Raw genomic sequence first — 20,652 nt, 5'->3', positions numbered from 1 at the left:
TTCCACTTGAGCTAGTCTGCTGTTGAAACCGTCGTATTGCAGTTTTCAGTGCCGTTATTGTAGTCTTCAGTTCTATCATTTCTGTTTGGGGATTTTTAATATTTTCTATCTCTTTTTTGAAGTTCTTACTTTGTTCATGCATTACTCTCCTAACTTTGGTGTGCATCTTTATGACCATTATTTTGAACTCTGTATCAGGCAAATCACTTACCTTTATTTCATTAAGATCTGCTTCTGGATATTTTTATTGTTCTTTGTTTGGAACATATTCCCCTAATTCTTCATTTTTATTGACTCTCTGTTCATTTCTGCACATTAGTTAGAACAGCCACCTCTCCCAGCCTGACAGAATGGTCTCATGGCACGTGCTCTTCGTTGTGTTTCATACTTTTGTTATTCCCCAAAAGATAGTGTTCTGAAAGGAGCTGATAGTATAACAGAAAAAGCACAATTTACATTTGTGAAGGGGCATGATGGTGATTATAAAAAAATACAGAAAAGACATTAATATATTTTAAAAAACAAAATTTAAAAATTACATAGACATATTGAGAAAAAAGTTACTGAGTAAATAATTTAAAATCACCTGGATTTATGTGGAATAAATTTCTTAAATTAGTAAGTTTTAGGCTAGGACTTGAAAGATAGTAAATGAGGCTTGGTAAAGAAATAGGAGCTAACATGAAGGAAACAAAGTTGGCAATAAGAAGTAGACTAATTTAGGTAAGGTGGAAAGGATTGCTTGGAGCTCAGAAAAGCTAATGTTGAAGAAGGCATTACGGGAGCAGGTGTTCAGTTTCATGGGAAGGTTAGTGTGGATTTTATAGAAGAGAAGTAGTAACTGTATATGTTCTTAAGCAAGGAATGATAACTGATATATCCTATGCAGGATGTATTAAAATTCAAAATGTTTAGAAGCTTATGCTAGTGTAATACTTCTGTATTGTAAGCACCAGGTATTATGGTAAGTTGAGGGAAAAGGTGACTGCAGAGCTTTCTGGAGTTGTTCTTTGAGGTTGATACTTCTAATGTATACTACTGGTGTCCAGTTATTCAAAGTGCTGCTTCTTGAATGTAGATTTCTGTTATTCTTATTTTCTTTTGTTTTAGTTGGTTTCTAATACGGGCAGAGCGAATAAGGAGGAATGAGAGAGGTTCTGATTGTTGGCTGAAGATGAAACAAGCTAGCTCCAAAGTTTCCGATGGAATTATTGGTATATACTTAGTGCTTTTAAGACTGCTCCCCCACCACCAAGACTGACAAAGCTCTTTTCCTCATAGCTACTGTCATTTATGATTTTAAAATCTTATTTAATAATGATTGCTTACTCATTTGGCTGTCCTTTTTATTGCTTCTTGGAAACTTTTCAAGAATCATTGTAAATTCTTGTCATTATTTGCATTATTGGTAAAATGGGTGGGAGGGAAGTTGTACATATTTCTCACCTTTCCCTCTTTCTCCTAGCTTTTGATAATCATCCTTTAGTTTTGCTGTGCATTGGCAATCACTGATAACAATTACCTTGGAAATAAAAGCTATAGTAAATGTAACACAGATCAGTTGGGTTTATTTGTTGAGGCCAAAAAAGGGGGCTGTGGTGTTCAAAAACTTTCCTTTGAGTATTTCTTCTCTATCTTCTTTGCTTTTTCTCCTCTTTCAACTTTTCTTCTCACCCTACACACTTTCCATAAATGATACTCATTCCAGTGATTTTAAATTACATCTGTGTATTGATAACTCCAAAATACATATAATCTTCCAGACCTCTCTTCTGAGCTCTAGACTTACGTATCCAGCTTCCGACTTGATTTTGTACACTTGGACACAAAATTAACTTCTCTAAAACTCAACTCGTGACTTCTGTCCCCCTACCTCTCCCCAAACAAACCCATTCATCTGTATCCACCTCCCTCTACCCAATTGCTCTTGTAAGAAATCTTATTCTTGGCATCTCCTTCTTTCTCCCTTACCCTTAATCCAATCCATCACTTGGGGCTTTTTGATTTCACCTCCAAAATATTTCTCAGATCTTTCTATTTCTCTCCACCACTTCTGCCATTACACTGGTCCAGGCTGCCATCATCTCTTGCCTGCTCTACTCCAATAGCCTCTGACTGGTCTTTCCCTACTTTTTTGTATCCTCCAGTTTCTTTGAACGAAGTGGTCACTGTCCTGCTTAAAGTCCTTCAGTTATTTTCCACATATATGGCCTATATCCATTATCAGAGTCTCATCAGGTCCAGATGAGCCATCTATACCTTTCTCTCCCCCTTTAGCTTGTCCTACTCTCTCTCTGTATTCTTACCATTCCAACCACACTGACCATCTTATAGTTTTTATGACAGTGCTTCTAAACTAGCAAAGGTCTAGTTTTTATTTTCCAATTTGTTATGGATTGGTAATTGAATAAAATACAGTAAGAATGAAGTACTATACAAATGGAAGAGGGCACCCCAAGGAATGCAAATATAAGCTCCAATTTCCTGTTATTAGAGTCACCAGACACATAATTTTATGTAAAATTGTTGTAAAAGTTTCTGAACACTTCATTTTAATTCCTAGGCTTTTGTTGCCATGGACCAGTAACAAAGAATTTGTGGACCATACCTTGAGTAGTGCTATTCTAGAACATGAAAATCTTTTTATCATCCCAGCGTCTTTGCATTTGCTTTTTTTTCCTCTATCAAGATGTCTATGCCTCCACTTGTTTAAGGTTTTATCCTTATCCTCAGTGCTATTCAGTTTCAGTGCATTGTGTTTAGGAGTGGTATATTAAAAAGAATATACCTTGGTTGACACTTAATATGTACTTTTAATTTGAGGACTCTTCAATTTTGAAAAAAATCTCAACCATTTTTTTTTTTTTTTTTTTTTTGGAAAATTGCTTCTTTGACAATTCCTTTATTCTGTTCTTCCAGAATTCCTGCACTGGAGCTTCTCTATCTGTTCTCCACACATGTCTCTTAACAACTTTTTCACAGTTTCTATCTCTTTCAGTCTAGGTAAATTCTTCAGTAGCATTTTATAATTCACTAAATTTAGTTGTTTCTGGTCTAAAGTTTATCTCATGGGAGTATTTTATTTTAAAGATTATATATTTCACGTCTAATTGGTTCTTTTTTGTTTCTGCATTTTTTAATTTCATGATTCCTTGTTTATTCTTATGGCTACTATTCTTCCCTTCTTTGAAGACCCTAAACACTTTCATAGTCATTTGTAGATTATGCCATTATTTTTGTGTTGGTAAGCTCATCACGGTTTCTCAAGAGTTTTGTAACTTGCAAGGTCATATTAAATGAGAGCTTCCCCCAAACCCCCAGCTCTTTCAAGTCTTGCCCTTAATCCCTTAATGATTTTGTGTTGCTTCTACCTGGCCCTCTCTAGGCTCCAGTCCAAGCTTATATTAGCTTACACTAGCATTTTATTAGTCTTGTATTTCCTACTTCCCGTCCTTCAACGATACTGGGGATTTTGCTGGACAAGTGACTGTGTTCATGAGGGTTCTGACTTTGCTGCTTTGTCTCCTTTTTTCTGACTTCATAATTGCAACTTTATAAAATCTTAGCCTTAGGCAGAAGTCTCAGCCTTATTTTTTCAGCCTCCTTTCTAAAGTGGGAAGCCTCACTCCAGCTGCTCGATTGCCATGAGTCTGGGTTTAATTCCCTGGCTCTAGGGCACTTAAGCCTCCCTGTTATTTTGAAGGAGCTATTGCTGCCTGCTCTTGGACCTGGAATTCAGGAGACCCATGACCTATTTTTGTGCCTCTATGCTTTTTCTGGTCCAAGGAGATGTTTACGTTGTTTCTGTATGCATCTGTGTCTTTTTGATTTTCCTGTTTTATATTTTATCTATCATTGCTCTGTGGTTAGAGCAAGGATAATAAGGATCTCAAAGCATGTACTTGTCTAAACCAGCTTCTGAGAGAAGTCTGTCAGTCACACCTACCTAGCTAACTCCTAGTTAACCTCAGGGACCATATTTAAGCCTTTCAACACTGTCTAATGGTGCCTTGCATAGTACCAGTCACATATTGAGTTGAGGAAGTGGTAGGTTGCTACATAAGATTTTCAGACTCAATTGGGTTGGATTGCTTGTTGGTTGGGGGAAAGGTCTTACAGTACCCTAAATATCAGTGTAAGGATGTTAGACTTTATCCTTTAGGCAGTTGGCAGTTTTGAAGCCACTGGGTGGAGTATGCTAATTGGTGTTTTTTGCCTGAAAATAATGTAAAGATTTGATTGAAGCTGGGAAGGTAGAGGCAAGAAAACCTTTGAGGAAACTGTTTGGAATCATTCATGTTTGAGAGGAGGATGAGAGCTCAAATAAGGAGGTAACGTGGCAATGATTGTTTGAGGAGACAGTATCAGGTGGCAGTGGAGAGGTCTTGATGATTGAATATGGAATCAGAAGCAGGTGAAGCCACGTTTCCATATTGGAGTGAAAAAGGCAAATGATGGTATTAGAGATGGAACTAGGAAACCACTTACTTTTACTAAGATTACCTTCCTGTCCTTTTCTCTTTATTGTCTGTACTCTTCTGGATCCTTTCTCTGTCCTTGGTAACTTTCTGTTTCCTGGTCTTAATGTAAACCTGACGTATCATCTGAATGAATTAAGTTCTTCCCATTTTTTTTAGTGAGTTGACCCTTAAAAATCTTTCAAACCCATCTTCCCCTGTTAAATTTATGCTTTTGTTTCTGTGTACAATGTGGATGGTTTTATTCCACATAGTAGCCCTCAATTTAATTTTATCTTCCTCAGGTTTAACTGTTTCTCAAGGTAGAGTATCTATTTGTTGTGAACTAATTTATTTTCTATAGGCAATTTATATCAAGTAAGCTTGGAATAATTGCAGCAGCAAGAATAGTAAACATTAAATGCCTTTGTCAAGGTAATCAGTAACTCATTTATAGATGACAAATAATTAGTCTTCACAACACCATAAACCCGTCGGTATTTGGCACATAGCATTTGAGTTTGTTTAAATAAACTTAAGAAAAAGGTAAGAGACTTATTCAAAGTGAATCTTTGATAATTACGGAAAATAATTTCCCAGTTTTTCCATTTAGTATATATACCATTGCTTCATTTAATAGAAGATACTTTAGTTTTATAAACAATAATTGGAATCTAAAAATCAATTAGAAGTTGAACAAAGCGTAAAAACTACTGATCTATAAAATTATTTTACTTGGAACGCTTAAAACTTCTGAATATAAGACTTTATATTAAAAAGCAGACAGATTCTTTAACCATGTTGGTATTACATGTATATAAGCTATAACTAGCTCTCTTTTTATTTAGTGTTTGTTTTTAACCTTCTGTCTCTTTATATGTAACTATATTGTAAGCAGAATATAGTTGTTTTTGTAAAATTTTAGTCTGACAGTTATCTTTTAATTGGAACATTAGTTCATTTACATTTATTGTAATTATTGACATATTTAGATTTAAATCTACCTGCTTATTATTTGCTTTGTTTGTTCCACTTGCCCTGTGTTTTTAAAAAGATTTTTATTTGATTTATTTAAACTAAACTTTTTACATTTATATTATATAAAATATATTCGTATTTATATTCAAGCTCAATATAAATGTGAATTTTTATCTCTTGGGACAATATAGGATCCTTCATATGTTAACTCCATTTAACCCCCTCTATATATGTACTACTGTTGTCAGATAGAGTATACTATGAGCATTTTACACTTTGTAGCCGTTATTACTGTTTTATGCAGTCATTGGATCTCACCACACGTTTACTGCCTCGCCACTCCCCGCCCCTTTTCTCATTTCTTTCTTCATATCAGTTTTTGTCTGGGGTCATTTTTCTTCCACTCAGAGAATACACTTAAGTCTTCACCTTCATTTTTGAGGGGTGTTTTTTTGGATAGAGAAACGTTTTTCAGCACGTTGAGGGATCATTCTGTTGTCTTCAATCTTCCACCACTGAGTTGTCAAGTCAGCCATTTGTCTGATTGTGGCCCCTTTGAACGTGATCTATCTTTTAAGGTTAAGTTGCTTTTATGAATTTCTCTTAGTCTTTAGTTATTTAGGGGTTTAACTTAGATGTGATTTTATTTATTTTGCTTGGGATTCACAAGGTTTCTTAAATTTGCAGCTTGATGTCTTCCATCAGTTTGGCGAAATTCTTAGCCATTTTCTCTTCAAACGTTGATTCTGCTCCATTATCTCCCTCTTTCTGGGACTCAATTTACTTTTTTTTTTTTAATTAATTTATTTTATTTTTGGCTGCGCTGGGTCTTTGTTGCTGGGCTTTTCTCTAGTTGCGGTGAGCGGGAGCTACTCTTCATTGCGCTGCGCAGGCTTCTCATTGCGGTGACTTCTCTTGTTGCAGAGCATGGGATCTAGGCTCGCAGGCTCAGTAGTTGTGGCACATGGGCTTAGTTACTCCATGGCATGTAGGATCTTCCTGGACCAGGGCTCGAACCCATGTCCCCTGCATTGGCAGGTAGATTCTTAACCACTGTGCCACCAGGGAAGCCCCTCCATTTACTTGTAAGTTTGACCTTTTTACTATGTCCTCTGTGTCTTTTACTGTCATGAATAAGTTTCTATTCTTCTGTCCATCTGCTTTTTTCTGGATGTTTTTTCTAACCAACCTTTAATTCACCCGTGCTTCCTTTAGCTGAGTCTAATCTGATGTGAAATTTATCTTTTTAATTCTTAATTGTAGTGAATTAAGGGGGGATTAGGGGGAAAAAAACTCTAAAAAAAAACTAGGGAGGATGATTTTTTAAAATTGAGAAATATTGCCCAGGCGCATAAGCCAGCATTCTGGGAGCCTAGTAGGACTTATTTTGAGCAGACTTTCACTTACTCTTCTCACCTTTACCCCACTTCTGCCTTTTGCCCTAAGTGAATAGCCTCTCTGATAAAAAGTCTTTAGAAAGTCAACTTTCCATCTCTTTGAACTAGGGCATGGCCCAAGCAAGGGGATCTAAAGATCTAATTGCTCTTTATAATACCTTTTAACCAATTCTGTTTTCAGTTCCCCATATAACCATTATCTTCAATTCCTGAACTGTTCTAGGGCTTTGTAATACAAATCGGCATTTTTTCCTTGGCTTCCCCTACTGTAGATGCTCAGCGAATTGGAGGAAGTTGGAACTCAAGCCTACTAATTTCATCCATCTTCCTCCATCCTCCAACATTTTGTTGATATCTCTTCTTTGCTGTTATCTCCTCTCCAGTTTTCTTTTTTTATGGGTTTATCCTTTTTAAAAAAGTTATTTTTTTCCCCATCATCTTAGTGGCCTTTGAGGTCCACTGTGTTTATCATAAGTTACAGAACTTGCTTCTCAGTGAAGCCTGTGGTTGAAAATTAATTATGTTTTATATTCTTAGGGCATTTGTTGGAAATTGCCACACACAAATCATTTTAATTTTACCCAATTGTATTTGTTGTGTAATAAAAATTCCATTTCATACAACACTTAAGTCTGCATTATGTCTTTCCTAGGGGGTGTGTTTCTTTTAGGTCAAAGCTGGGAATGTTGGTAGAACTCATTTAAAAACTTAAAGCTTGTTAGGCTGCACCCTACAGGCCTGCAAGCCTTGTAATTGCCCAGCCTTAAAACCGAAGAGCGAGCCCAGAGACAGCTAGAAACATCCTTGGTTTATTGGATAGTGACCCTTACATGTCCGATGCAAGGTCCTGGAAAGAGACAGCAGGCAGGACGTGGCCGCAGTCTTCGCTACGGGTGGTGGGGGTGGGTGTTACCAGTTACACAGAGAATTGGCATCAGGTTGGCTCACCAGTTACCAGGGAAACCAGCAGAAGAGCCTGTCCCTCACAGCCCCTTTGATAAACTAGCAGGTGGAGCCATTCTGATCTGAAGAGTAGAAGATCACTAAGCTGGGGGTAGGGGTGGGAGGATGGGGCGTGGGACAAGTTACTTATTAGGCTCTATGATTAAGAGGGAAGGTCAGTCATGCCAGTAGGGTGTGGGTGAGGCAGGCACTCCTTGAGTGGGGGATGTACACGGAGCAAGAGAACAGCCATCTTGAGTGGCCTGACCATACACAGCTATATAGTGTTTTTGAACTTAGCAAAAGTGTTTTTTATTTTACCTGTTACCTGAACTAAGCAGTATTCTCAGTGACCCTCATTTAAAGGATTTGAGAACTGATAAAGCGTTTAACGATACTTCTCATTAGGAAATTGTGATGGTGACTAAATTTCAGGATAATAGGCATATGGTTTTAAGTTTAAGTATGTTTGAAACATTATGGGAAAGTGAAGTTGAAAAATACCAAACTCTATACAGTGTTTTATTGTAATAAAAAATATAGCCGTGTTTAAATGAAGCCTACTTATTATCTTATAATCAAACTGTATTTGGACCTGTTTTTTTTTTAATTGAGGTGAAATTCACACAGCATGAAATTTACCATTTTTAAAGTGAACAATTTAATAGTATTTAGTTTGTTTACAATATTTTGCAACCACCAATCACCTCTGTCTAGTACCAAAACTTTTTTTAATCGCCCACGAAGGAGACCCTCATACTCATTAAGCAGCATTTTCAGCCCCTGGCAACCACTAATCTGCTTTCTGCCTCTATGAATTAACCTATTCTAGAGGTTTCAAATAAATGGAATCATACAATATGTGGCCTTTTGTGTCTGGCTTCTTTCAGTTACCTTTGTTTTTGAGATTCATCCATGTATCACTACTTAATTCCTTTTTGTGCATATACAAAGACATAAGAAAACTTGATGAGAAATTTTTCCTAATGCAACTAATAAAATAAATAGGACTTAAGCTGAAGAAAGCCTTTAAAACATGCTTAACATTAGTTCTATTTTGTGTGAATGCTTCTTTAAAAATCTAATTTGATGTGTTTTGATAAATGTAGAGTACATTTCTACTAAGGTATAGGAAATGAGTACAGGTCTGTGGACCAGTTAACATCATAATGTTCTTGGTTGACGGCTCTACCCCGTCCCCAGAAGTATAAGAGAGGATAGCTGGACGTTATTGGTAAAGTAATACAAAGATATTGATTGCTGCACCACTATTAACATTAGAATGAAATAGTAACCTCCATATTATCCACCCTTTCTTTATGTGAAGCTAGTGTTTATTTGTAAATATATAAGAACTTTTTCTTCCGAGAAAATTAAATTAATATTGTTAAAGAAAAAAAAATTATTCATGATACTTGTTAAAGAACAGCAAGGCAGACTTAATTCAGGAGGACTGCTACGGTGGGGTTTTGCAGTAGGGGAGAGTTGAGTTCAACTCTGAATACAGTATGGAAGAGTGGAGATTTATAGCTGAGGTATAGAGTGGGGATTTGTGGATGGAAAATTGCTAAGAGTAAACATCAGGGGTAAGGGAGATTCTGACTAAACGGACATGACAGAATTTTTGCCGAAAGCAGGCCAGGGTGATCAGATACCGAGAGTAAGGGATTAACAGACTCAGCAAGATTCTTGCTAAACCTGGAGTAAGCAGGCAGAGCCCTGAACTAAGGACAGAGCCCCAGGTCAGGGCCAAGTCAGAAAGAGGACTCAGAGGACCCTGCCTCAAGTTTGGTCAAGGAGAGTCTCTGTCAGTATAGATCATTTGTGGCCAAATGTTCACAGCAATATCTAGTATAGTAAAGCTTACTAATATTAATGTGCATCATTTTTAATGTACAGTTTACCATTTAATCAAGCTAATCTTAAAAAGGGATCTTCCTTTTCAGTGACTGTGATGCACATATTTGAGTCTGGTTTGCATATGAGAGTCATTTATTACTACCACGTAGAAAATTCTTATAGCTATAATTGCTACGGGAATATTTTCTAGGCAGATAAATCATGACATGTAATTGAAGATAGTATCACAACTTCCAAGTCCCCTGGAAATCATAGTTGCTTATAACTAAAAGTGAACCATTTGTGCGTTTGTACGAAGTCGGTGAAATGCTGTTGTACCCACAAATACAGAGGAAATTGAAATCATCTAGAAAAATAACTGGGACTTAAGTGAGCACTTAGGACAACAGGCCAGATTTGACTATAATGAAAGCTTTGAGGCTTATCATAAGAGGAGGCAGTGATCATCCTTATCATTGAGATTCAGGTAGGTGTCAAGTTAGTCATTGTTAGTCTCTAAGACTTAGCTGGATAAGACATTTGATGACCAGATATATTTATAGATATTTATGTGTTAAATTCTTGGTAGCCTCTTGGAAGAATGAAGTTACTCTTCTCACATAGGTGTCTATTTGAGACTTCAAAATAAGAATATAATATATCAGAATAAGAAGAGCACATATTCATTCAAAGAGGATTCATTCTCTCCTCCGGCAGGCCGTAGAGTAGGGCAGATCGCCCCAACTGAGTGAGGAACTGAGCTGACTTGAGATGGGTTTGCAAAACTTAGGAAGCTTGTGTGATTCTCGGTTCACCCCTCCCCCCTTTCTAAGTTGTAGCCCTCCAGAGGTCACAGTTGAAGGCCCAGTGTTTCTCCTTTCCTTAGCACCACAGGACTGCCAAAAATTCTGTTATTTTCTGTTTTATTTGTTTTGCTGCTTTCTGCTTTGCTTTTCCGCTTCTTGCATTGTGTATTTTAAGAATTTGTCAAATACCTCTAGGTCAGAACTGTTGGGGGTCACATCTCGGTAACTCCCTTCCTTCAGGAAACTTCGCAGCTCTGAACTCCAATTTTTGCCTGCATTCTTTTGAAATTGCTGAAAGCTCTGATGACTACACTGCCTCTTAGCCACTGCCCTTGCCTGCCCTTGGTTTCCTCTGGGCTTTGCCCCATGCACCTTTTCTCTTGGTTGATTTTTCTTTGTATCCTTTCACTGTAGTAAGTCATAGCTTTGCATACAACTCCGTGCTGAATCCTATAAATCTTCCTAGCAAATCACTAAACCTGGGGTGGTCTTGGGACCCCCAACACGCGTGCCCATTCCGAATTTCTGTTAAGTTGGATTGTTATCTCAGAGATTTTTTTTTTTTTTTTAATCTCAGAGATTTTAATGTTCTACTGAGAATGACCAGAGACAGATGGAATTGTAACCCCTCTACATATGTGTGTAAATCGAGGCTCAGAGATGAATTTATCAAGGTCATCCATGTAGTAATTCCTGACAGAACCAGGAATTGCATCCACGTCTAACTCCAAAATTCCCCTGTACTTTCCTTATATCTTGCATCTTCCAAATGACTAAGCAAAATTACTGAAAGGGAATGGTTTCAGTTTTTGGAGCTGTCCTGTATTAGTTAGGAATTAACCATTTAACCCTCTCATTATGCACAAGGAGTGTTTTTAGATCAATAGCAAACTAAGTTGGAGTTTAGTGACTTAACTGTTAACCAAAGGCAACTGTTACACTGTTTTTCCAACAAAGTATCAGTAAATTAGCAACTTAACTTTCCTTTTTTTTTCCAAATAGATAATCTCTTTTTAAACATTCTGTACACTGTGTGTGTGTGTGTGTGTGTGTGTGTTGCGTGTGAATGTGTGTGCAAGTACTTATATGTATGCCGTGGGCACTTAAGACTGACAAAAGTTGTTATTTGTGTTTTTTATGGATAATTTTGTTAACTTTGTGATATTTAGTAGAGGCTATAGGGTAGGAATCAAATTATATAAGTAAAATACTCTCCAATATTTGTGCAGATAGAGATTTTCTTTCACCTTAGACTTAACATTTCAACACAAGAAAGACACAGTCAGCGAGTCACAAATTTCTGACAATGTGGGCAATGGAATATTTTTCTGTTTGTAAATAAGTTTCAGAAATTCTCCCCCAGGGTATCTTTATTTATTTATTTTAAAATTTTACTGTCTGAATACAGGAAGGTTGGTCTCAGAATTGTAAAAGAGTGCAGGGTTAAGGGAGGATCCTGAGTTACAAAGGTAAGGCAGCATTTTTAGTCTGCTAGGCTTGGGGCAGCCCATCACCTGGACTCTTTAGGAATTGAGAAAGATTGATTTACTTTTTTCTTTAACAAGGTAGGTTTTATTAATGTCATAATAACATTTTATATTTGTGCAGCTTAGGAGTTTCAAATGCTTTCCCATTTACTATCTAATTTGAGCCAGACCACTTTGTGAGGTGGTGGGGCTGCTTTACACTTGAGAAAAACTGGTGCTTGGAGAAAGTAAGTGACTTGTTCAAGATCACACAGCTGGTTAACAGAGGAGTAGAGGCACAAACCCAGACTTTCCGACTCCATGTGTCCTCCGTGCTTGTACAGGTAACAGAGCCGAGGGTCTACACTCTGGTGTCTCGGATGTCAGAACAGCTGTAATGGCAGCAGATGAGTGTACGTTTGAGGGAGACACTTAATTTTTTAGGTTTAATTTTGTGCAGTGCTTAATAGTTTAACATAAGGATAGCCAGAAAACCTTCTGAATCTGAATGAAGCAGAATTATAAACCTTGTCCACATCATAACAATACCATACAACAGAGAATTTCAATGATTTGTCCTGTGAGAATGCCCTTTGGGGGAAAGTTTTGATATTTACCCTGAAGCAGCATGAGGAGGATTTGTTTTTGAATTAAAATGCTATTCTCTTTTAGAATGAAATGTTTCTAAAATCCAGAATAGAAGGACATTAAGGCAGGTATATATGGAACAGCTATTAGAATGAAACAAAAACAGGGCAAAAGGAGTAAACATATGTGAAGAAAATGAGGGGAACAAGGAAGTAGTGGTGGGAAAAGCAACGTAGTAGTGATGGGAAATAATTAAATGTTGATTAGACACCAAGGGGGGAAAGGTGGGGTGGGATGAATTGGGAGATTGGGATTAACATGTATACATTAATATGTATAAAATAGATAGCTAATGAGAACATGCTGTATAGCACAGGGAACTCTACTTCATTTTGCTGTACAGTAGAAACAAACACAACACTGTAAAACAACTATACCCCAATAAAAAAAATTAGACTTTCTTTTTTTATGATTAAAATAATATTTGAATTCCTGTCTGCTGATATAAAGGGATTGTTTTATAACACTAGGGCAGATTACCTTAGTCTTTCTCTGAAGTGAAGGTTATTGTGTGAGATCATGTGTGTGCAGGAACTTCCTGAGTTGTAAAGCGCTCAAAACATATGTTGGAATTATTAATAAAAGTAAAGCTGAGTTGTTAGGATTGATCTTGTGCCTTAAGTTTTTTCACTAAGGTAAAATCACTGGGATTGGGTGATATGAAAATGGATGATCTTGTCAACCTTGTGGCTTCTCATGGAGTTCAGCAAACATTTGTTCAGGGCTACAGTGTATCAGGTAGTCTGGGAGCCGACCGTCAGGAGGTGCCAAGAGACACCTGTGATTTAGTACTGAGAAGGCAGGCCCTCAAGAGATGGTTTCAAATGCATATGAGAAACATCAGATAGAATGTGCAGGGTACAAAGGGCGTGTATAGAGAAAGGGCAGCGTGGGCTTTAATAAAAGAAGAGCATCTAAAGTGACAGTAAGAAGGCTGCTTTCAGTGAGCGATGGGGGTTGTATTCTTCCTTCTCTTTCCTCATCTCGGTATCCCTCTAGCTCCTTAAACCCAGATCTACTGACCTCTCCTGTCCCCTCTGCCCCCCTCCCCACCATAAGTTAGCACTGATGGCCCCTTTGCCATTGCAGGACATACCGAATATTTCAGCTGTGGTGTTGTCCTTAATGAAGCTGGGCTAGGAACATGATTTTGTTAGGATCCACAGAAACCGGAGTCAAATATCAGGGCCAGTGTGGGTTACAGCAGTGGGCTAAGAATATGAAACTAGTCCACTCCTGGCTCTTAGAATGGGTGATGCCAGAACGTGAATGGAGTTCATGTCACAGGCGGCATATGAATAAGCCAAAACCAAGAACTTACAGTCTTAAATTATTTTCTGTATCCAGAGCACTGAACGTTCTTTATTGTGGGATTTCTTCTAAATTTCCAGGAGCTTGCCTTCCAGGTTGTGCTTCTCTGTCTGAAAGTTCTTGCCAGCATCTGATGCCAGCTCCAAGTCTCCTTGTTTTCTGGAAGCTTCTGTGGCTTGATCCTGGGCATCTTTATTGTCCCTGAATTAACTTCTCTCCTTCAGTTTCCTTATTGACTTACAGTTTGTAAGACTAGGCTTTTTCTTTAAACTCCTTCCCTTTGTTCAAATTGATTAATTTTTTAGTATTTAGCTTCCCTGGGACACCCTGAGAATTTGAAACACCAAGGTCAAGATGGAATGAATTAACAGTTTTTCAAAAGAAAGAAAGAGTATAATTGTCATTTTAAAGGCAAATAATTTTTTAATCCAACTTTTTTTTTCTAAAAACCTAGCAGAGTGATGATATTTTAGTTGCATAATGGTGAAATTGTTCTTGTGAATGTTAGATGTATTGTAAAGTCTTACACAATCTTCCAAACCACTCAGCTTGATTTATCAGGACTACTGTATCATGGTGCAAGCTCTCAGCGTTTAAGAGGAAGTTTACTATACAAGATCAAGGTGGTTTTGCAATGTGTTATTCTCTTTTCCTTAATTAGCAAGATTAAAACAATTCTAGGAAAAAAGATACTCTCACCAGATGAGTTTTGCCTTCTTGTCTCAGAAAATTAGAACAATATAATCCATTAACTTGTCTTTCCTGTTTAAACTTCCAGATATCTGAACTGAATTAATATTCAGTTGCAGGAATTCTTTCATTTTAGGTGCCTAATAACATCTCTTTCTCTGCTCATTTGACAAGATTATTGTTCCCCGTTTATTGTCTGATTTTATAGCTTTTAATTGTATCAGCAATGGGAAGTAGGTGGGATATAAACAAACATATATCTATATGAAGCTAAGATCGTTTTGCTCACAAAATGGGGACGTTGAAATGTTTCTGTAGTGTTTCTTTGATATGGGTGTGTGTGTGTGTGTGTGTGTGTGTGTGTGTGTGTGTAAAATCTCCCAAATGTGGAGAAGTCAGAATACTGTGATTTTTTTGAAGAGGAAAGAATATGTTACCCTAGTGGAAGGGTTGTCTTAATCCCAAACAGCCTGCCTAATGAAATATTTAGAAGCACTTAGTGCTTTTAGCAAATATCTTCTTCTGTGTCCTAAGGGAAAGTAATTAACCTGGGTATGGAGTGTTCACTTGTTTTTCATTTTTATTCTTGACCAGTGGAAACTGTGAGGATGGGTATATGGGCCGTTTTCATGGCAAATAATTACTTTACAGACTTAGAATAAGTGGTTTCAGGGCATCACTGGAGGAACCAATTAGATACCACAGTTTCTTATAAAGCCTGTTGAAATTATCTGTTACTTGATTTATAGTGATTAAAATACACTTTTAGAGTCTACAAATTGATGGAATCCTTCAAAGAAGTAACCTAATGAGCGAGTCCATTGTTTTTTGTAGCTATCTAATTGTAGCATATATATTGACACTCTTGTCAGATAATTAGAAATCAGCATTTCACCCTTTATTATCAATGCAATAGATTTCCGCTACTATAAATTTCTTAATTTGTTCATTTGGGTAACATTTAAAAAATTAACCCAAATTACTTGTATTATATTGAAATCAAAGTTAATCCAGTATGGCCAAATAATCTCATATTAGAGCCTTGAAAACTAACGAAATCTTGTGTGTTCCATGTGCTTTGGCTACAGCCCCACCACTTATGTTTTGGATGAAGATGAACCTCGATTCCTTGAAGAAGTTGATTACAGTGCAGAAAGTAATGATGAGTTAGATATTGAATTGGCTGAAAATGCAGGAGACTATGAACCTTCTGCACAAGAAGAAGTACTTTCTGACTCTGAATTATCAAGAACATACCTACCTTGAGCCCTTTGCCATCTCTTGTGAACTGCAAAGAAGAAATGAAATATCTTGGTTTTCATTACACAGGAAGTTTGAGAGCAATGAGTGTATAGAGAGGTGACTCAGAAAGACAGAAAGCAGCTTGGGCCTGTTTGGTTTCAAGACAATAAATATGTTATTAATTCATGATGAAATTGGCACTTGTTTTATTTGAGATATTCAATGCACTTTACATAGCATTGAAGTATCAAATATTGGATTTACTTTTTCAAAACCTGAGTATCATTGCATGAATTTTTATCTCCTTATGGTTATATCCTGCATCAAACGGATAACTTTGAAGTGTGTGAGAATATAAAATCTAAATTCTAGAGTTGTTGAGAATCCTGGGTTGTTGAAAACTAATATGTATGTACATGGATTCCTGTAGATGTGTCTGTGTAAGGGTGGGTAGATATTGAAGATAAGACTGTTCTTCAGAATCATGTTAACTGTTGAGTTGTGACTGAAATACTCCAGAGTTTTCCTTGAAACCATTACATTCTACATTTACCAAGTTGAACAAATAAAAGCTCTATTAAATGTTGCATTCATTTTTTCATTCTTTTTAACCAGCTCAGATTATTTGGTCTATAGAATCTTTGGGGGAATATTATGATAATCTGACATCTGAAAACATTGACAAAAATTTGTAAAAAAAAATGCTTAATTTACTAGTGTTAAGTTTTTTTTTGTTTTTTTTTAATTTATCTTTGGCTGCATTGGGTCTTTGTTGCTGTGCGTGGGCTTTCTCTAGTTGCAGTGAGCCGGGACTGCTCTTCGTTGTGGTGCATGGGCTTCTCATTGCGGTGGCTTCTCTTGTTGCAGAGCACAGGCTCTAGGCACGCGGGCTTCAGTAGTTGTGGATCACAGGCTTAGTTGCTCCAAGGCATGTGGGATCTTCCCGGACCAGGGTTCGAACCCATGTCCCCTGCATTAGGCAGGCAGATTCTTAACCACTGCACCACCAGGGAAGCCCTAGTGTTAAGTTTTTTATAGCATAAGTATACCTATCTATCATAAAAAATATACTTGAACAGCCCTTTTCTCTAAAATTGTGTCTCATGGCTGCACCTAAAGTCTATCACTGCAGTCAGTTTGTTAAAAAGCTTTAAAAATTCAGTGAGGCTATGAGCCATTGTTAAATGTATATGAAGTTTATATAGCACCTCCTGAGCTGTGCTGTTATTAGATGTGCTAAAGTGAATTCAGGGCATGCTGACACTGGTAACCGAGTCCTAGAAGATGGCAGTGAATTTCAGCCTTTTCTTGTAGTGACATCTTCCTGAGTTTAAGCTGTCCTGCTGCAAGAATGTCTTTGTCCTCAAGTAAAATAAAACAAGTCCAGGGTCTTTGGATAAGTGCTGTAAGAACTAAGTTTCTGTTGTAACAAAACAAATCCAAAAAGATAACTGAAGAACAGACTCTTGCCAGGACTCGGGTGCTTTGGTTTTGGCACATTATCTTCACTTATTCCGGAAGAGAATTTTTTAAAATCTTTTTTGAAAAACCTGTAATTATGGAAAAGAAATTATAAAAGAGTATTTTTCAGAGTTTTGCATTTTCCAAATCAATGATTTTCATTGTTTTATTTGAGGCATTTCATCCACAGTGTAGCTTCTTTTTGGTGTCAGAGGAACCACATTTAAAAACATAGCAAGGGGCCTTGATAATGAGGTCTTTTCCCTAAATAGCCTAATTCTTATTAATGTCAGAAAATAAAGACTAAATAGATTGTGAAACTGATCCAGCCCTCTTAATGTGTGGTGACCTGAAAGGTGAGGATACCTTAGCAAGGTAAAGTATTATTTATTTAATAATTTATCTAACAATTCATAAAGTTATTTTATTATTTCTATATATAGAAAGTAATTACATATATGATTATAATATTTTCAGAGGGTGGATTATGGAGCCACAATGTCTGTATGTGCACTTCTCTTGGATCTTACAAAACTAGACATTAAAAACCAAGGCAACTGAGGCTACTAGAATGTGCAGAATAACTCAGAACGTGTGTTTCTTATGTTAGCAGTGTAAAAACCCCTTATGTACTGCTATAATATTTTCTATAGATCGGGCATATCTTTTAGTATATTTACAAACCTGAATATGCCTTTTATTAAATAATTATTCACGAGATTGAAGAGAAAGTCTTTATAGTTAGGAAATGACTTTTTTCTTTAACAATAAATAGCTTTGGAAAAGTAAGAAATACTTTAAAATCCTAACTTGAGGGGTAAAACTAAGTTTCATAGGCTATTTGTAGCCAAAAAGGCCCTAAATTTTACCTTTGTGGCTATGTCTTTTTAGATTTTCAAAGAATGATTGAGGTGCCTTCAGTACCATAATCCTGAAAATTAATGTGGCTGATAAACTGAGTCTATTATGGAATTTAGATTTATTTGATTTACGGTGAATTTGTAGCTGTGAATTTCTTAACTGTAGTTTTGATCTAATGCAGTGGTTCTCAAACTGTATACAGCAGCGGTCCCCAATCTTTTTGACACCTGGGACCGGTTTCATGGAAGACAGTTTTTCCACGGGCCGGGGGTGGGGGTGGGGGTGGGGGATGGTTCAGGCAGTAATGCAAGCGATGGGGAACGATGGGGAGTGGCAGGTGAAGCTTTGCTGGCTCGCCCGCCCACCCGTCGCTCACCTCCTGCTGTGCGGCCCGGTTCCTAACAGGCCGAGGACCAGTACCGGTCTGCGGCCTGGGAGTTGTGGACCCCTGGTTATACGGTATATATATTGTGTGCATCAGAATCACCTGGACTTGTTTCTCAAAACACAGATTACTGATTCTGTAGATCTGAGGTGGGGCCCCCAAATTTGCATTTCTTAAAAATTCTCAGGTGGTGACGCTGCAGGAGCCACACTGTGAGAGTCACTGGTGTGACCTGATGCTCTTTCAGCATCGCAGTTTCTCAGCACCAGGGATGAGTTACATCAAGCTAATCTGCAGAATCGAGAAAATAGGCAGAGATCAGGTGAGGTCACAGGGTCACTGAGGGACAGAGCCAGGGCTTTAGCCCAGGTCTCCTGACAACTAGCCTCATATTCTTACCAAAGAAGGAGATGCTGTTCTTTGCCTTTCCCCCCAAAATGAGGAATATTAAAAGCTCGAGAGTCGGTCTTTCTTGAGCTTATAAAATTTGTCTGGCAAAAACCTATGGTTCACAATGGCTTTTCCTTTATTGCAGTCATAGTGTTGTTTGAATACAGGATTTTGTTCTGCATTAAGTATCTTTCTTAATCAGTCTCTGCCACTTTTGCCAGTTTTTGTGTGGTGTTTCGAAACATGGACATTTGTCTGAATCCTAATTACAAATAAATAAGCTGGAGTTCCACTTTGGAGAGCATATGAACCGCAATGGATATGATACTTCTGAGTTTCAAGTATCCAAATTAAGATGATCATATTAATATAAGCACTGAAATGGATAATATAATAAGTGTACTAATGGAATTGTTTTTGTGCATGATCCAGAAATAAATTACAGTAATGAAACTATAAATGTATCTTTAGAAATCTTTTCGTTTTCCCATATGTATTTTAATCATTACAAAATATTAATTGAAAATCAGTGAATTTTTCTCCTATTTTGGTGAAAGTTTAGTAGCTGTACGTAAACCCTAGTTCTCTCCATTAGCAAAAAACCTGTTGAAGCAATATTTTAATTGAAAGGCTATTCTACTTTACATGACAGAATATTGTCATTAATTATTAAGTAAATATTTCTCTGGTTAAAGCATATTCAAATTCCTGCATAGAAAAAAGGAAACTAAGAAGAAAGTCTCATTTTCTTTATGAGCGTTAGTGTTTTGAAGATTTAGTCCTCGAAGTGTTACAATTCAGTTGTTTTCCGCTGTTAATGATACTTATAAAGCACTTCTACTTACCTATACTGGTCTGCCTTTGTGGTGGCCTCCTCTTTCTAGACCCTGAACAGTAACTTAGGCCCATGGCCATTTATTCTGCCCATTCTACCTCATAAGCCTTCTTTATACTCAGGCTCTTGGACCTGCTGGCACCCTCTGTCAAATCTGATCAAGTCTTCAGAGCACTGGGGGCATTGAGTCATTCAACCTGTTTTTCAATTTGAGTTTGCCAAACATGCAGTACCTAAATCTAGGTGAATGGCCCTGTTACGGTGGCATCTGAGGCATCATGCAGGCCAGTCACAGTGGTATTTGGGAGTCTGGGACATGGTTGACATTGGTGAGTACTGAAGGGGTCTCTGTGGATGTGCATCTGCACACAGCATACTCAGCCCTGTGAAGTGGAAATGGATTTGTAGTGCCCTCCTACCTGTAAACCCAGACAGCTTTAAAGGGCTGAAGAGATATGGCTCCAAATATTTAGGAAGGTTTATTTTTATAATATCAGCTGGATTCTACTCTCCATCTCAAAGACACCATTGATAGAGTGCCCAGCGAAGATGAGGTGAGCAGCAGGAAAAATCCGGTCGGGGTAATTATGATGCTGATCTTCCAAATATTTTTAGTGTACTTTTAGGCCACATAAAGATCTGTGATTGGGCTTCCCTGGTGGCGCAGTGGTCGAGAATCTGCCTGCTAATGCAGGGGACACGGGTTCGTGCCCTGGTCTGGGAGGATCCCACATGCCGCGGAGCAACTAGGCCCGTGAGCCACAACTACTGAGCCTGCGCGTCTGGAGCCTGTGCTCCGCAACGAGAGAGGCCGCGACAGTGAGAGGCCCGTGCACCGCGATGAAGAGTGGCCCCCGCTTGCCACAACTAGAGAAAGCCCTCGCACAGAAACGAAGACCCAACATAGCAATCAATCAATCAATAAATCTTTAAAAAAAAAAAAA

The 20,652-nt window shown here is 37.6% G+C and overlaps 1 protein-coding gene across 4 annotated transcripts in view; it reads left to right on the top strand.

Moving 5' to 3' along the window:
- The window catches only part of AGTPBP1 (ATP/GTP binding carboxypeptidase 1), a 181,991-nt gene extending 165,868 nt beyond the window's left edge, over positions 1–16,123 (top strand). For all 4 annotated transcript variants that reach the window (XM_068553274.1, XM_068553275.1, XM_068553276.1 and 1 more), the window contains one exon: positions 15,623–16,123. In XM_068553274.1, coding sequence (XP_068409375.1) covers positions 15,623–15,800 — 178 coding nt within the window. In that variant the 3' untranslated portion in view covers positions 15,801–16,123. The remainder of the gene's footprint in view (positions 1–15,622) is intronic.
- The last annotated feature ends 4,529 nt before the right edge of the window (positions 16,124–20,652 follow it).

This window comes from Eschrichtius robustus, chromosome 10 (assembly GCF_028021215.1).
Source record: "Eschrichtius robustus isolate mEscRob2 chromosome 10, mEscRob2.pri, whole genome shotgun sequence".
Lineage (NCBI taxonomy): Eukaryota > Metazoa > Chordata > Mammalia > Artiodactyla > Eschrichtiidae > Eschrichtius > Eschrichtius robustus.
Note: the sequence above shows the minus strand (reverse complement) of the source record. Positions and strands in the feature narration are given on the sequence as shown.